At 38.5% G+C, this 17,872-nt stretch overlaps 1 protein-coding gene across 4 annotated transcripts in view; it reads left to right on the top strand.

The window, feature by feature from the left end:
- The window catches only part of MARK1 (microtubule affinity regulating kinase 1), a gene marked incomplete at both ends in the record, with an annotated part of 135,216 nt that extends 118,248 nt beyond the window's left edge, over nucleotides 1–16,968 (top strand). For 2 of the 4 annotated variants that reach the window (XM_080699259.1, XM_080699258.1), the window contains 4 exons: nucleotides 2,507–2,607; nucleotides 4,307–4,471; nucleotides 6,738–6,989; nucleotides 16,614–16,968. In XM_080699259.1, coding sequence (XP_080555385.1) covers nucleotides 2,507–2,607; nucleotides 4,307–4,471; nucleotides 6,738–6,989; nucleotides 16,614–16,968 — 873 coding nt within the window. Of the gene's footprint in view, nucleotides 1–2,506; nucleotides 2,608–4,306; nucleotides 4,472–6,734; nucleotides 6,990–12,546; nucleotides 12,592–16,613 lie in introns of all 4 variants that reach the window. The other 2 variants (XM_080699257.1, XM_080699256.1) reach the window with 2 other exon arrangements.
- Nucleotides 16,969–17,872: the final 904 nt, after the last annotated feature.

Genomic DNA, 17,872 nt, shown 5'->3' with positions numbered 1-17,872 from the left:
GGCAACCACCTTGGTAGCTTATAAAAACAAAATAGAGAATAATTTAAATATTCGGAATTAGGAATATGAGCCAGACGTAGTGATTACACACTTGTAATCTTAGTACTTGAGAGGCTCAAACAGGAGGACTGTGGTTCACAGACAGCCTCGGCTACTTAGTGTGAGGCCTTCTGCAACTTAGTGAGACCCTGTTTCAAAATAAAGAATAAAAAAATAGGGCTTGGGGTGTAGCTCAGAGGTAGAATGCCCCAGGGTTTCATCCCCAGTACCACACACACAAAAAAAAATTAGGAATATATTGACAAAATAAAATATGGTATAGCTTTCTACTCTGTAGCCATGGGTGTGTATGATGGTTAAATGAGAATGCAAGTAATGGAAAAAATGTACTTCAAACTGTGAACTACAGATTACATTTCTAGTGTAAGAACTAATACAGCTGGGCATGGTGGCGCATGCTTGTAATCTCAGCATTCAGGAGGCTGAGACAGGAGGATCGCAGTTCGCAGAAAGCCTCAGCTGCTTAGTGAGGCCCTTTGCAACTCAGTGAGACCCTGTTTCAAAAGAATAAAAAAAAATAGGGCAGGGAGTGTAGCTCAGAGGTAGAATGCCCCCTGGGTGTTCCATCCTCAGTACCACCAAAAAAAAAAAAAAGAACTGTAGTGCAAGTTAGTTTCATAATGGATCTCCCCTTTTCTTTTTTCTTTTTTTTTTTTTTTTTTTTTTTTTTGGTGGTAGTAGGGTTCCTGGAAGCCCTTCATGTCCGGGCTACACTCCCAGACCTATTTTTATATTTTTATTTGGAAACAGGGTCTCTTAAGCCAGCAAGGCTGGCTCCGAACCAGCGCAATCCTCCTGTCTCGGCCTCCCAAGCGCGGGGATTATAAGCATGTGCCACCATGCCCAGCGTCATTTTCTCTGTGTGTGTGTGTGTGTGTGTGTGTGTGTGTGTGTGTGTGTGTGTGTTTTACTGAGATTGAACCCAGGGGCATTCTACCTCTGAGCTACATGCCCAGCCCTTTTTTTATTTTTTATTTTGAAACAGGATCTTACTAAATTGCTAAGGCTAGACTTGAACCTATGATCATCCAGTCTCAGCCCATCTACCTAAAAGTATTTTTAATGATCTTAGCCTTTTTTGCTACTATATTTTTGTAGTTTTTATGTTTTTCCTGTAACTGGTGACAAAGCTCATTCTACCCCTGAAAGGTTTTAAATCTGCAATTTTTTTTTTTTTTTTTTTGGTGGTACTGGGGTTCCTAGAAACCCTTCTACCTTCAGGCTACACTCCCAGACCTATTTTATTTTTGAAAACAGGGTCTCTAAAGCCAGTGCAGCTGGCTTCGAACCTGCACAATCCTCCTGTCTCCGCCTCCCGAGCATGGGGATTACAAGCGTGCGCCACCACACCCGGCTCACTTACACAATTTTTATGTGATACTTCTTCTTTCTCCAAAGTGAACTTAAGCAGATATCAATTAACTTACTGATTTTAATTTTTTTAAAGAATAGTAATAGGTAGATTAGCCAAAGATAGGGACAACTATTTCTGTTGGAGTAAGGATAAAACAAGATTATTTTATCCCTTTTGAAAATCATTTCTCTATATTTTATTACTGATTACTCACAGTCAATGTTTTGGCAGGCATAGCAGCAGGGGTTACAGGTGAAGGGTTATGTTTGTGGTAAGGAGACTCACCCATCTATCTGTTCATTTTTTTATTTAAGTCTTTTTATTTTTTGAAACAGGGTCTTACTGAGTTGCAAAGGGCCTTGCTAAGTAGCTGAGGCTGTCTGTGAACGGCGATCTTCTGGTCTTAGCCTCCGGAATGCTGGGATTACAAGCGTGTGCCACCACACCCAGCTATCTGTCCCCTTTTGCTTATTCTTTCTCTTCCTCAGATTTGGCCTGCCTCCTGGCTAAAACATGAGAGCAGAGGAAATATCCTCAGAGTAGCACAGCAGCCTTGGAAATGACTTTAACCCTGAAGCTTTAGTCTGCTTACTATTCTAGTGGCTGGAGGCAGGAGGGTCCAAACACAGGTGAAGAATAGTAACCCACAGGCCTCTGGGAAGGTGCATCGTCTTCCCTGTGTCAGTTCCTGCTCACCATGAGGTTTAGTGCAGAGCTAACCTGCCACTAGTTCCTTGGTTGAGATGGCCCTAAGTTACTGTACACCACTCTATTCTCTCTACCACCCACTTTGACAAGAGGCTGTGAATGAAAACCCCCTTTCTTGTTGCTTCCAAGTGCTGACTGGCTGCCACTGTATGAGTGACTATAAGCCACAACTAAGATGAATTTGTTCTTAGTGCTTTGCCTTTTTTCAGAAACCTAAGCTGGAGAGAAAAGGGAGGAGAGGAGATAGCTCTTGTTAATATAAGGTTCTCAGTAATTAAGATTCTTGTATAAGTTTTCTTCAGGTCACTAGCAGCTAAGATACATTTCCTGGACTTTCCATAAATATAGCTCGAATTTTAAAATTGCTTTTATTCCTTCTTAAAGAGCAATGCATATCCTGGAGGCAGCATGGCAAGAAGGAATACATACGTCTGTGAAAGGTCCACAGATCGATACGCAGCGCTGCAGAATGGAAAAGACAGCAGGTAAATGTCATCGTGCCAAGCAGCAACATCACTGCTGCTGTTCTCCAGGGTGCTCTTGCTGGAATGCCTGTGGAGCATTAAACAGGTCAGGAGGAAAGGAAATACAAAAAAGTAAAACTGCAACCAGCCATTCTTACGAAGGCATTGCCCTTCTGTACCAGGATGGAGAGGTGGGGAAATATTTAAGGAAACCAGGAGGTAAATCTTAGTCTATGAATTTCTGAATAAAATAGGATAGTTAATATTTCCCTGTAAGTAAGCAGATAATGTTGTCTAATGTAACTGTCATAACATAAACGATATTCTCTTATGCACCTGCTACTTCCTTCTTCTCTTCCTTTCCATTTTCCCTTCCCACCAAATCATTGTTATTGTCCAAATAATAAAGCTTTATTTTTTCCCTTAAAGAAATGTGATCATCTCAGTCCAAACTATAAAATTCTTTTTTTTTTTTTTTTTTTTTTTTTTTTTTTTTTTTGGTGGTACTTGGGGTGGAACTCAGGGTTTTTTTTTTTTTTTTTTAACCTTTGGCCTATACTCCCAGACCTATTTTATACTTTATTTGGAAACAGGGCCTCACTAAGTTGCTGAGAGCCTCACTACTTAGGAGGCTGGCTTTGAACCTGTGTGGTCCTCTTGTCTCAGCCTCCCAAGTGCTGGGATTACAAATGTGTGCCACCACGCCCAGCTCCATGAAATGCTTAAAGTGCTTTATTTTAAATAATGATAAATAGTATTTAAGAAATTTAACTTTTTTTCGTTATGAGTTAGAAAGGCTGCTCATCAAAATAGCTCAGAACATTATGGAGCCTTTTGGCTATTTAAACTAAAATTCTATTTTTAGTTCTACCTCTAATCATTTCAATAGAGTGGACTGACCATTCTCACATTTGTTTCTTCTCAATTTATGGTCATTTAAAGTAAATGTCATTATAAGGCATACGAAGATAACTATCTTTCTTGAACGTAAGATCCTTTAGGCTATAGGTGAACCTATTGTTTCAGAATATGAGCTAAAAATGCTTTCATGGTGTTTACATTGTTAGTGATTTGGGTATAATGTGATTTCTTTCTTTCTTTTCTTTTCTTTTCTTTTTTTTTTTTTTATAGTACTGGGGGTGGAACCCAGAAGCTTTTCTACCCCCAGGCTATACTCCCAGACCTATTTTATACTTTATTTGGAAACAGGGTCTCACTAAGTTGCTGAGAGCCTCACTAAGTAACTGAGGCTGGCTTTGAACCTGTGCGATCCTCCTGTCTCAGCCTCTTAAGCTCTGGGATTATAAGTATGCGCCACCACGTCCAGCTATAATGTGATTTCTTAGGTGAGTAATTTAGGGCAATGCACTATAGCAGCACATCTCACAAAACTGATTTGGGGAAAGTAAATAATGTCCTGTCATAATCATTTTATCTGAAATTGTCACACATCCACAAAAATAATTTTCATATTCTCAGATTCACATATATAGAGCATGTATATGTAAGATCTTTTTGATGGAAGATAGTGACAGATTCTCCCTACACACTTGTAACAAGAATATTGTTTCATCAATTATTAGTATTGCCATTATCTTTCAAGTGTTTCAGTCATGAAAAATATCAGTCTATTTTGTAAAAATCTGCTTCTTAAATTTTAGTAAACTGTATGCTTCTCCTTTTTCTTTTTCATGATCTTTTCAACTTTTAACATTGAAAGCCTCACAGAGATGTCTGCAAGCAGCATATCTTCTACAGGCTCCACTGTGGCTTCTGCTGTCACCTCAGCCCGACCCCGCCACCAGAAGTCCATGTCCACCTCTGGTCACCCAATTAAAGTCACACTGCCAACCATTAAAGATGGCGCAGAAGCTTACCGGCCTGGGTAACATTCTAGTCACATTTCACTTTCTTTGCTGCTTTAGAAAAATAGAATCATTTGAAAATACATAATAATCACCATTATATTTAAGAGCTATTTGAAAAGCCTAAGTGTTTATAATGGAAGAAGAGTTGAATTGAACATACATTTACTTGTGTACTTTAGCTGCTATCAAAAATGTTACTTTGTAATTTAAATTATTTTGTAGAGGAGGATTTTTAAGGTATTTTATTTTATTTTATTTTATTTTGGTGGTACTGGGGGATCTCCGGGCTACACTCCCAGACCTATTTTTACATTTTTATTTGAAAACAGGGTCTCCTAAGCCAGCGCACGCGGCTGGCTTCGAACCTGCGCGATCCTCCTGTCTCTGCCTCCCAAGCGCAGGGATTACAAGCGTGCACCACCATGCCCAGCAGGAATTTTATTTTAAATCCACATATATAGTAAAGTATTGCTACCTTATTAATCATATAAGTATTGAGGGTTTTTTGTTTATTTGTTTGTTTGTTTTTGCGGGTCTGGGGATGGAATCCAGGGTCATTCAACCTCTGAACTACACCCCCTGCCCTATTTTTTATTCTTTATTTTGAAACCGAGTCTCACTGAGTTGCAGAGGGCCTCAATGAGTAGCTGAGGCTGTCTGCAAACCACGATCCTCAGGTCTCAGTCCCCGGAATGCTGGGATTTCAAGCATGTGCCACCACGCCCAGCTAGTTTTTTGCTTTTTTAAAAAACTTTTATAGTGAGTTTTTTGCCCTTTTTTTTTTTTTTTTGTGGTGCTGGGGATGGAACCCAGAGGCTTTCTACCTTCGGGCTACACTCCCAGACCTGTTTTATATTTTATTTGGAAACAGGGTCTCACTAAGTTGCTGAGAGTCTCACTAAGTAGCTGAGGCTGGCTTCGAACCTGTGCTTCGAACCTCTTATCTCAGCCTCCCAAGTACTGAAATTACACGCATGCACCACCATGCCTGGAATGTTGCTTTTTTTGTTTTTTTGTTTGTTTGTTTGTTTTTTGCTTTTTAAACATACCAAGCTAGGTGTGGTGGCACACACTTGTAATCTCAGTACTTGGGAGGCTGAGACAGGAGGATCACAGGTTCACAGCCAGCCTCAGCTACTTAGGCCTTCTGCAACTTACTGAGACCCTGTTTCAAAATAAAAAAAATAAAAATAGGGCTGGGCGTGTAGCTTGGAGGTGGAATGTCCCTGGTTCAGTCCTCAGTACTGCAAAAAAATAAACATACATACACACACACAAAAAAAAAAAGTTAGACTAGGCATTGAGACCTCTGGCTCCTGCCATTTACTTACTATTAATGAAATATATGAACTCAAAGAACCTGTGCTGATATAAAATTAATATGTCTGCTTTTCTAGTATATATCTCCTTTAGGATTTCTCATACTCAGAACACCCAAGTATTTTAACCCTTTGATAATGAGGTTTGGTTTGTCATGTTGGTAGGGCCATCCAACATCCTCATTGCATCCAATTTAGCAATGAGGCCTAAATTATAAATAAGAAATGATTGTATTCAAAGTCTTCTTGATAAACAATAAAATTTGTTCCACATTTAAGTTAAAGTTTAAATTAAGTTAAAGTTTAAGTTAAAAGAGTACAAATTAATTATTCTAAGTATCCTTTATCTGAAATTCTTGGGAACAGAAGTTTTGGACTTTTTTAGATCTTAAAATATTTATGTATGCATAATGATATATCTTAAAATAGAACCCAAGTCTACACATGCCACAAATTTGTTTTTTCCACATCTTATACATATACCCTGAAGGTGATTTTATATAATATTTTTAGTGTGCCTTCACTTTGACTGTGTCTTTTCATGGGAAACCAGGTATAGAATTTTTTATTTATGACATCATATAAACACTCCAAAGTATTGGATTTTGGATTTTTAGATTACATAGTAAAATATAAAGACACACTCACGCTTAATAAAAATAAATATACAATACCCTCATTGGATTTTCCCGATACTGAAAGGTATTTGTCTGTGTCCTTGTTTTATTAATTTCTTAATCTTTGGTGACCAGATATTTATTTTAAAAAATATTTACTTTCAAATTGAAATCCAATCCCTCTGTGATGATATAGCAAATACAATGAACGCACATATCTCATCTCTAGTGAACAAATAAAATTGGGCCAAACGAAGTAGCCATACCCATTTTTTTCCAGTTTTTAGAATGAGTGAATGCATTTCCTGTCATTATTCTGAATAATACATCTTCATTTGTCCCAGCAGTACAACCCAGAGAGTGCCTGCTGCTTCCCCATCTGCTCACAGTATTAGTGCCACCACTCCAGACCGGACCCGCTTCCCCCGAGGGAGCTCAAGCCGAAGCACTTTCCACGGAGAGCAGCTCCGGGAGCGACGCAGCGCTGCTTATAACGGGCCACCTGCTTCACCCTCCCATGAAACGGGCGCATTTGCACATGCCAGAAGGGGAACGTCAACTGGTATAATAAGCAAAATTACATCCAAATTTGTTCGCAGGTCAGTACCAATGTACTGCTGTGTTTTGTTTCCACTAGGAATTAGAAAGGAAACTTGACTTTTTTGCTGATTTTTTTCAAAATGGTTTCATGACATTTCATTAGTGCTGAGAGAAAAAGAAAAAATGGACAAAATGAGATTTAAAAATGCTTTCAAATAGAGTAGAAAGAACAGAAACTTGAAATCAGAAGTGTATGCTTTAATTAAAAGATTATCTTGTATTTAAAAGCCTTGATTTACAAAAAGGAATGAAATATAAGCTGCCTTAGAAATAATATAAAATGTCTTAAAATGCATCTTATACTTAAAATGCTTTCTCAGTGTGTGTGTATGAGTGTGTATGTGTATGTTTTACTGCAGATAGAACCCAGGGGCCTTCTACCTCCAGGCTATACTCCCAGACTACCCCCAGACCTATTTTATTTTTTATTTGAAAACAGTTTCACTAAGTTACAGAGAGCCTCATTAAGTTGCTGAGGCTGGCTTTGAACCTGCGATCCTCCTGTGTGAGCCTCCCAAGTACTGGGATTACAAGCTTGTACCGCCATGCTCAGCTTTAATTTAAAAAAATATACTTTTATATTCAGGCTTAGTATCACAGGTTCACGGCCAGCCTCAGCAACTTAGTAAGACAATGTTTCAAAATAAAATAAAATAGACCCGGGGGTGTAGTGCAGAGATAGAATACCCCGTTTAATATCAAGTACCACAAAAGAAAACATTTTATAATTGCTAATAGTATATATAGTTTATCTTTTTTCTTTATTTAAAAATTGTATATATTGGAGTCACATAGATTTCTGTTACAATTTGAATCATAAAATTTTAATACCCATCAAAATAAAACACAAAATGAATGCATATATAATAAACTTTAAATCTAATAAAACAGTACAGTTTTCACTCTTTTCCTAAAAAAAGTAAACATACATACACACACACACACACACACACACACTGCAATTTGATTATACAAGATACTACACTTGGTGCAGGCTGATGTAAATTTGACCTATTACCATGCCCCACTAGATGCCTGAGAGCCCTGTATGTACAAAGTACTGTGCTAGGTGCAGAGAGGGGTATAAAGATGAATGAGATGGCACCTGTGCTGCCTTCCTTGGAAGAAGCAGACATGTAAACAACCAGTCATGACATAAAGCGGACTATGAGCTAAAAATAAAACAAGTATGCAATATACCCACAGTCCAGAGGAAGGCACAGTGGTCCCTGTCTAGAACTCCATCCATCTAGTCACTTGAGCTGAGTCTTAAATGATGGGTAAGAAATTATTACACTTGCTTTAGAGAGTATTAATTTTCAATGCCATTAGTGTTTCTAGTGTTTCAGAGTGGATGTGGAAGAGAAGCAGCTTCAGTCTCCTGTCTTGTCATGGAGCTCAGTTCATAGATCTGTTTGCCTAAGACCACTCAGCTGAACTTAAAACTTCTGAAGTCCTCAAATGCATCAATTTCTAACCGTATCAGTCAAAAATATTGAACTATTTGGGCAATTACCATGCTGCATGACACCTTGATAGAGGAAGACCAAACTAAACTCACTGCAGAGTCAGCAGGATACTTATAGGACATTGTTGGCTGGCCATTTACAAGTCAGATTATCAGTAGTGTCTGCTTTTGGAACTTGGCTGACTACTTAAGCTATGTTTAAAAGCTAGCTCTTAGCCGGGTGTGGTGGTGCACGCTTGTAATCCAAGCATTTGGGAGGCTGAAACCAGAGGATCGCGGTTCGCGGACAGCCTCAGCTACTTAGTGAACTTAGTGAGACCCTGTTTCAAAATAAAGAATAAAAATAGGGCAGGGAGTGTGGCCCGGAGGTCAAATGCCCCTGGGTTCCATCCCCAGACCTGCAAATAAATAAATAAATAAATAAATAAATAAATAAATAAATAAATAAATAAATAAAATAAATAAGCTAGTTCTTTCTCACAGTTAAGCCAGGATTAATTTTTTATACTTTTATTGGTGTAATTATACATCATCGCGAGATTCAAAGTGAAACATAAGCCGGGCATGGTGGCACACGCTTGTAATCCCAGCACTTGGAGGCTGAGACAGGAGGATCACATAGGTTCAAAGCCAGCCTCAGCTACTTAGTGAGGCTCTCAGCAACTTAGTGAGATCCTGTTTCCAAAGAAAGTATAAAATAGGTCTGGGAGTATAGCCCAGAGGTAGAAGTCCCTGGGTTCCACCCCCAAAACCACACACAAAAAAAATTGAAACATAAATACATGCACACATAACTTGGTGTATTTCTCTTTGTATCCCACCCCACTTAAGCCAGGATTAAATTTAAAGTGAAGAAAAATACCTTTTAAGTTTAATGCATAATTGCTACTTGTGTTTTAAGCATTGTGCAAAATATTTCTCTTTACCTTGAAATAAAAATTTAGATTATAGAGGAAACATAGCAAAAAATATTCTGGACGAAGTTCAGTGACAGAATGTCAGGACAAGAAAGTGCCTTCCAGACGACTGTTGGAAGTTTTGGATAAAGGATTGCCATAGAGTCCTTTGACGAACATTAGGACATGTACCATGTACTGCTAGACACTTTACTAGATGTAGTTGATTTTGCATTGAGTAAGATGGGTAGAGTCCCTGCCTTCCTGTGAGAAGTTTATTATCTTGCAGCACTCCACACAGTGGAAATGTCTTCCCACTTGGCTCTGGTGTTCTCCTGCCGCACAAACAATTCCTTCCTGGGTGCCTTTGCTGGTTCTTTTCCTGTTCTCTTGCCTTTTCCCCTTGACTCTATGTATCGCAGGGCCGGGGGCTCAGTCTTTGGACACATTCTTTCCTCTGGCTGTCTTCAGTCTCTTGGTGAGCTGCAAAATCATGGCATCAGATGCTGTCCTATTCATAAGGCCATGTGTACATTGTTAGCCCAGGTACCTTCCCAAGACTGCAGCCTCATGAACCCAGTTGCCTGCTCAGCTCTTCATGTTCTCAAACAAAATGTAACTCAATTCAACTCCTGGTTCCCCTCCTGGAGCCTCCCACTCCTTCATTCTGCACCCTTTTAGGAAATGGCAGCACCGTCCTTCCAGTGCTCAGCCATAAGCCTTGGAGTTGTCATTGATGCCTCTTTTTCTCATACCACGCATCAAATCTATTTGCAAATTATGTTGGTGCTTGACCCTTATGGTATTTTCAGAATTCACCTGCTTCTATCACTCCTACCAGTGCTTCATAATCTAAACCAATATTCATATTTCACCTCCTCCTGCTGGAGAAGTTTCCCAAAGAGAACTGGAAAAAAATGAAGTAGGGCAGGCCCATATCAGAAGTCCATGCTAGGAGTGCCCAATAGGTCAGTCCAAGGTTTGATCCCCAGCAACACACACACACACACACACACACACACACACACACACACACACACCTCTACTAGCTTCCATCTTTCTCAGAATACAATCCAAAGACCTTACAGTTGCTGCTCCCATTCTCGCTCTGACCTCTTCCCTCTTCTACTCTTCTCCATGTTGGTTCAACATCTACCATGTAGGTACCTGGCTGTCCCTGAGCACACGAGGCACACCTCTGCTCCAGGAGTTGGTACTTGCTGTTTATTCTACCTGGAAACCTCTTCCCTAGAAACTGGCATGGTTTGCTTCTTGCAACAAACCTTATGATTTTCTAACCATAACTCATTCTTATATCTGGAATGACCTGTTTGTACAATTGAGTTTGTTGAGTATATATTGCTATATGTAAGGTGTTTTAAGTTTTAAGCATTAGAGAGCCATACTATGCTATGTATGCTCTTAACAGCCAATTGCACTTTCTATATCCCCATCTGCCTCCTGCCAGTGCAGACTTGCTGGGCTGTTTGAAACAACTGCCAGGTAGCAAAAATATTTATCAGCATTCCTCCTGGCACCCAGGAATGTAGGAACAGGGTATGAACTGATTGCTATTTCAACTAATTATAACAGAGGAAGTAGGACCTGGGGAACATTTCACTTACAATGCTTAAATTTCCGCAGCAGTGGAGCAGTTGTCTGCTAACAGTAAGCTAAAAGGTAAAATATAAGCAGAATAGATAAGCTCAGTTAAGCCTCTGTCCCTTCCTAGTAATGGCATTTTTACCTGTGTGGCAGGGAACATTATGATCTTTTTTGCTGAGGAAGAGCACTGCCATTCTCTATAATACATCTACATGAACTGAAAATGTACATTTCATGTTTAACATGCTCAAAAATCTTTTAGTTTGCTATAATGAAAATAGATTTGTATAGATGGAATTGAATTTTTATTATAGTTCCCAATGAAAATACCAGTTGTCAAAAATAGAAACTTGAGAAACTTAATTTGAATGTGAGAATACAATTGATTATCCTTTTCAATATGTTTATCAAGAAAAGCCTGGAGCTGGAGGTCCATTTCAGTAGAGCTTATTTTAATTTGAGACTAGGAGAGTGGCAGCGATTTTATTCCCGTGCATTTTACATAAATGGAATGGTTAAAACATTAGGACAACCTTAACTTAAAGGTTCAAGGGGGCAGTTATTCCCACCTATTGAAAAATAATTTGCTCTCTATCACAAGTTCCTCTGTTGTTAAACTGGTTTGAAAATTAATACTTCTATATAGATTTTAATTACCTTTGAAAATGACAAAGTGGTTAAAATTTTTGGAAGACTGAGAAAATTAATTACTTTCAACAAGGACAATTAGTCGTGTTTTCCTGGTTTTGTTCCCACAGGTGGATATCCAGGTAAGATCAGAGTCTTGTGTAAGGTTATATCTGTGTTTTTAGACTTACCTGTTTAGCTAAGCTGTTGACTTACTGTGCATGAATTGTTAGCATAACTTGTGAAATAAGTTTATTGCTTATTTTAAAGTTGATATTTATTTTTACAAATATATACATGTTGAGCTTTGTTTCTAACTACAAGGTTAATTTATTTTCTCAATTGAGCGACTACTGGAATTATATGTAACAACAAATATGAAGCTAAATCTTGTGGCTGATGCTATTAAATAGTTTTAGCTTTCAATTATGCTAAACCAAAAGTTAAATTATGACATTAAAACTGTCTGGAGCCAGTCGTGGTGGCGCATGCTTGTAATCCCAGTACTTGGGAGGCTGAGACAGGAGGATTGCAGGTTAGAGGCCAGCCTCATCTACTTAGTGAGGCCCTCTGCAACTTAGTGAGACCCTGTTTCAAAAATAAAGAATAAAATAGGGCTGGGAGTATAACTCAGAGGTAGAATGCCCCTGGGTTCAATCCCCAGTGACACAGAAGAAAAGAAAAAAACAACTTATGTCTGGGAATCAGAAGATCATGTAAAAAAAAATCCTAAACTTTCACCTGGTATCTCCTCTTGACAGTAACCAGTAGACGCTCAATAAATGATAATAGTATGGTTATGGAAAAAAAAACACAGGAATAGTATTAGACCAACTAGTAATAGAAAACTGTCGTAGTAGAAGTTTGCTCAACAAGTTTATTTTAAGAATCATTTTAGATACAGGTTTTCTGATATATTTTTCACTCGTCATTAAATCTCAACGTTCACTTTGTTTTGAGGGACCCAAGCGAAGGCGAGGCCAGCGGCAGAGCCGACACCTCAAGGTGAGGAGCCGCCGTTAACACTCGGCTGTCGGGTCCCGCGAGTGAGGCGCACTTGGGAACCGCAGCACTTCGCGATCATGAGTAGACTAAGAGCTAGATAGCACGTGTAGTTTGAGTTTTCATGTCTGGGTGGGTCTTCTTGATATTTAAGTTTATTGGCATTGATATTTAATTTATAGGCATTTAAGTTTCTCAGCTTTTAACTTTGTGTTTTCCCAAGATTATTTTAAATTATGTACTTAGTAAAGAATAGCCTCTCTGTACAATGCGTCATAGCAGAAGAATCAATAGATTAAAATGTACGGGTGCTTTTCTCACTATTAGTGCTGTAACTAAATTTACCCCATAACAAACAGCACGAATGGCATGACACACTGAGGTAATATGTAAAGATTTTATATTAGTATCTATATTTATATTATCTATATTATCTATATTTATATTAGTATCTATATTTTATATTAGGTGAGTCTTCATCCTTGGGCAACAGCTTTAGACTGCCCTGCAGTAGTGTACGGGCTTTTTGACACTTGGTACACTTGGATGCTCACTCTGATGATGAGTCTCAAACTTGAGTACAGTCGAAATCATAGGGAGGACTTCAAAGAACATCTCTGGCTCTGTCTCCAGGGCTTGATTCGGTGGAGCTGAGGGACCTGAGTTTGCATTTCTAAGACGTTCCCGGGCCAAGCAGATACGGTCTGAGGGTGACACTCTAGACAAGTTGTACTTGTGTTCACATGTAGTCAGTGGGACACACATAAGAAATGAAGATACTAAATCATTTTAACATACAAAAGCATTGAGGGGTACAGTATAAATCTCAGACAAGAAATAGTTGTGCCTGGCTTGATTCAGGAATTATTTTTGACCAGCTAAATATAAGCTTCGGATTCAATTTCTACTTTTTTTTTTTTTACATTATTTTGTGTGTGTGTGGGGGGGGGTCTGGAAATGGAACCCAGGGCCACTCTACCTCTGAGCTACACTCCCTGCCCTATTATTTATTCTTTATTTGGAAACAGGGTCTCACTAAGTAGCTGAGGCTGTCCGCGAACCGTGACCCTCCGGTCTCAGCATCCCAAATGCTGGGATTACAAGCATGGGCCACCATGCCCAGCTTAATTTCTACTTTTTTAATTATTTGAATTATTAAACATAAAGAGCTTTGGGGAAAGGTATTAAGCATCCCCTGTAGTCTTCTTTATAAACTGTGCTGTATTGACGTTTAGTTATCATTGTTGACGTGCTCCTTTGTAGAGTTAGGTATCTGAGTCACCATAGTAGGGAGCCAGAGGAAAACAAGACATATTATATATATTTTACAGTACTGGGGATGGAACCTGTTTCAAAATAAAGACAAATATTTTTAACTTTTTCCCGCCTATTAAATAAACATGGAGAGCAGGGCGTAGTGGTGCATGCTCATAATCCCAGTACTTGGGAGGCTAAGACGGGAGGATTGCAGGTTTGAAGCCAGCCTCAGCAACTTAGTGAAGCTCTCACCAACTTATTGAGACACTGTTTTCAAATAAAAAATAATAAATAAATAAATAGATAAATAACCTGGAGTACTTTTGATGTTAGCTGCTTTATCACTTACTCTTCGCTTTTTTGAATACGCTTCTTCTGCATTTCCACTCTCCCTCTGAGGCATTGAATAGTATGTAGTTCCACAGATGGCTACAAGTTATATTGCAGTTAATCTATGTATTCTTTTATCCTTTTAATGTGACTACCTAATTTTATTAGTGTATGAATTTAGTAACTAATGTAAACATTTTATAAATGTTTACAAAGCACCTGTCACATTTGTTTGATCATTGAGTGTTTTTTCAACAAATATTTATTGAATACCTATTATCCATAAGGTGCTTGTTGGTCATTTAATCCTCACAACAACCAGGTTCAACAAAAACACCTATTTTACAACTAAGGAAGCAGCAAAGAACATAGGAAGGACCACACTAGCTCTAGTGAGAGCCTGTCGTTTTGGAGAGATGTGGTATAGTGGTCAGAAGCACAGACTCTTGGATTGCTGGGTGACTCTGGAGAAGTTACCTCAGTCCTCTGTGTCTGTCTCCTCATCCTGGGCTGTTGTGAGAGATAAATGAGAGATTAATATATGTTGTGCACTTAAGACAGCTCCCACACCTTGGAAGTACTCAGTACATATTGGACATTATTCTGTTGACATCAGCACTTCCAAGAGCTTTCAACATTGCCACCATCGGTGTGATGCCTGTGAGCTCCAGGCAGCAGAACACCTTGTGTCTGCCTGTTACGGTCAAGTGGAGGAATAAGACACTTCATTTTTGGTCTTTGGCTTTCCCTTGTCAGCTCTACAACCTTAGAAAAGTGATTTACGTTTCCTAACCGTCAGTTTTTAAAATGAGAGCTCTATCAAGCGCTCTCTCAGGCCCGGTGCAGCGCTGGTGTGCTGACTCCACCACGGGAGGTAGACACACGACGCTTGTTAATGCCTCTGCGTGGCTCTGCAGCGCAGGGAGGCCCACAATGAAAGGCCTAGGTTCCGTGAGCAGAGACGAAGTTAAAGACGTGAAATAAGAGCTTTCCATGCTTAAGACTTTGGAGATTTATTTTTTCCACCTATTCCTTTCCTTTTTGTCTCAAGCTTAGTTTGCAGAGCTTTGGGGACTCACATACATAGAAATGAAAGGAACAATATACATCAAGCTGTATGTATGTAAATGTATATATAAGTATATATTATGTTGTAGTCTTGACATAAGTACTACTTATATTAATATAAAAGATACAGTAGGTCATAAATTTCCTTCAGAGCATATAATTACTTCCATAAATCACAGAGAAGTGAGAAAGGCTATCAGGTTAAAATTGCAATATTTAACTATATTATATAATCATTATATTTAATTATATGGTATTAATGAATAATCTATCAATTTTACCTTCCTATGGTTTTTTGAAACAGATTTTCTGGTTCTATATTGTGAAATCCCTACATAAGCAAAATTAAGTGAGATAAATTTAGCACATATGTGTTAATTATATACTACTACTATGTACCTAGCATAATTCTGAATACCTGAGATTGGAAGTATTGGAATCTCAGTGATTGAAATAGGCAAAACTCTTACCCTTTTGGGAATTTATAGATGATAAATAACAAACTTAATAAATGGGTTAAATATTGTATTAAAATGTGATAAATGCTACAGAGAAAAAAAGAGTAGGGTAAGAGTGTTTGGCCATTCTGGGGAAGGAGTTGGGGTGTAGTAGGGTGTTCAGGGGAATCTTCATGAAAGTGAGCAGAGATTTAGAAGAAGTAAGGAGTGAGCCATGCAGCCACCTGAGGGGAAGCCTTCCTGCAGCAGAACCCTGGACAAGCACATGCCCGTGTGTGCAGGGAGGGGATAGTGAGAGATGGGTGGTGGGAGCTGGAGCAGGAACCCCGTGAGGCCTGGTGGACTAGTGTCAGGTTGTCCTCAATGAAATGGGAAACCATTAGAGGATATCAAGAGGTATGCTGTGATAGGTGATTTCTTTACATAATTATGATGCTATATCAGATATAAATCTCTTTTTCTCTCTATAGTCATTACATTTCCCCTACTCAAAAAGGGAAGAAAAAATGGAAATTTTTCTCAATATTTCAAAAATGTGTTTTACAAGCAAAATCCTAGTAGCCCTGCTTTGCGCTTTAAAACATAAATATAGTCTGTTTTTGCACTCTTAAACAGAGAAATATGAAGGAACCAGAAAAATATTAAGTTATTCAGATGCAAATTTTTCCCCACAAACAATGTACTTAAGAAAGCATGCTACTTTAGGTGGGAGATACTAAGTCAGAGCACATGGCATCTTCAGGTCTTTCTTTGCAATGGCAAGATAACATCAATCTTTGTATCTTTTGGAAGGCGGTTTACAAATTGGGTAGTGTGATTAAGCACTAGGCTGTGACCGCTTGGATTTATATGTGTTTTGATTCTTGCTAGTTGAATTTTTGTTTCATTCTTCTCCTTTACTTCTGCTTCCAGAAGTACAGCAGGGGAACCAAAAGAAAGAGACAAGGAGGAGGGTAAAGATTCCAAGCCGCGTTCTTTGCGGTTCACATGGAGTATGAAGACCACTAGTTCGATGGACCCTAATGACATGATGAGAGAAATCCGAAAAGTGTTAGATGCAAACAACTGTGATTATGAGCAAAAAGAGAGGTTTTTGCTTTTCTGTGTCCATGGAGACGCTAGACAGGATAGCCTCGTACAGTGGGAGATGGAAGTCTGCAAGTTGCCACGGCTGTCACTTAATGGGGTCCGTTTTAAGCGAATATCTGGGACATCTATCGCCTTTAAGAACATCGCATCCAAAATAGCAAATGAGCTTAAGCTGTAAAGAAATCCAGACTTACAGGATCAGGGAAAACACGTCATATATGAGGTACAGTTTTTGAATGTACTAGTAATGCTGAATGTGGTTCGCCTGTGAATCTCCCTATGTAGACTTTGCCCTTAATGCAATAAGGTTATACATAGTTATGAACTGTAAAATTAATGTCAGTATGAACCATAATAAATATTGTAGCTTAAAAAGTAGGTCACATGTACAGGTAAGTATGTTGTGTATTTCTGTTCATTTTCTGTTCATAGAATTGTATAATAAAATATGATTGCTTAAAAACTTGTATAGTTGTCTAGATTTCTGCACATAAATGTACGTTTTATGCTTTGAGTTGAAAATGTTTTTTCTTGTTATTTACATTCTGGTGGGTTTTTAAAATTCTTAACCTCCATCATGCAATTTTGAAAATTGTGTACAGAATTTAAAGTGCACAGAAATAGTCTACAATTGTAGCATGTACTTTTAAAATTATTTTTAAATTATATTAAAATTAAACCAGAAGCTCATCAGCTTTATTATACACACAACTACTCCTGCTTATCTTTGCTCTTACCCTTGTTACCAAACAAGGTTTAGTTGAGAAGATACTAAATGTATCAAAGTAGCTTTGCCTTGAACTAATTAAGTACTGGTGGAAAATTAAATCTATACCAGGTTTCTTGAACTTCTAAGTATTTTCTGACCCACTGCTAATTGTAGCAGCAAAATTGGAAAGAGTCAATACTTCATCTGGCTATTATAACCTAAACCGTCACTTTGGTCTGCTGCCTTCAGAATACCGCGATTTAATTGTGGAAACGTAATAATATTGGGATTGTCTCATAGCACAAACTCATCTTTACAGTGTTGATCAATGCATCAGTTAAGAAATAATGCCACCTCAGGAATTAACTGGCAT

This window comes from Muscardinus avellanarius, assembly GCF_963383645.1.
Source record: "Muscardinus avellanarius genome assembly, chromosome: 7".
Lineage (NCBI taxonomy): Eukaryota > Metazoa > Chordata > Mammalia > Rodentia > Gliridae > Muscardinus > Muscardinus avellanarius.
This window is presented reverse-complemented; position numbering and strand designations above follow the sequence as displayed.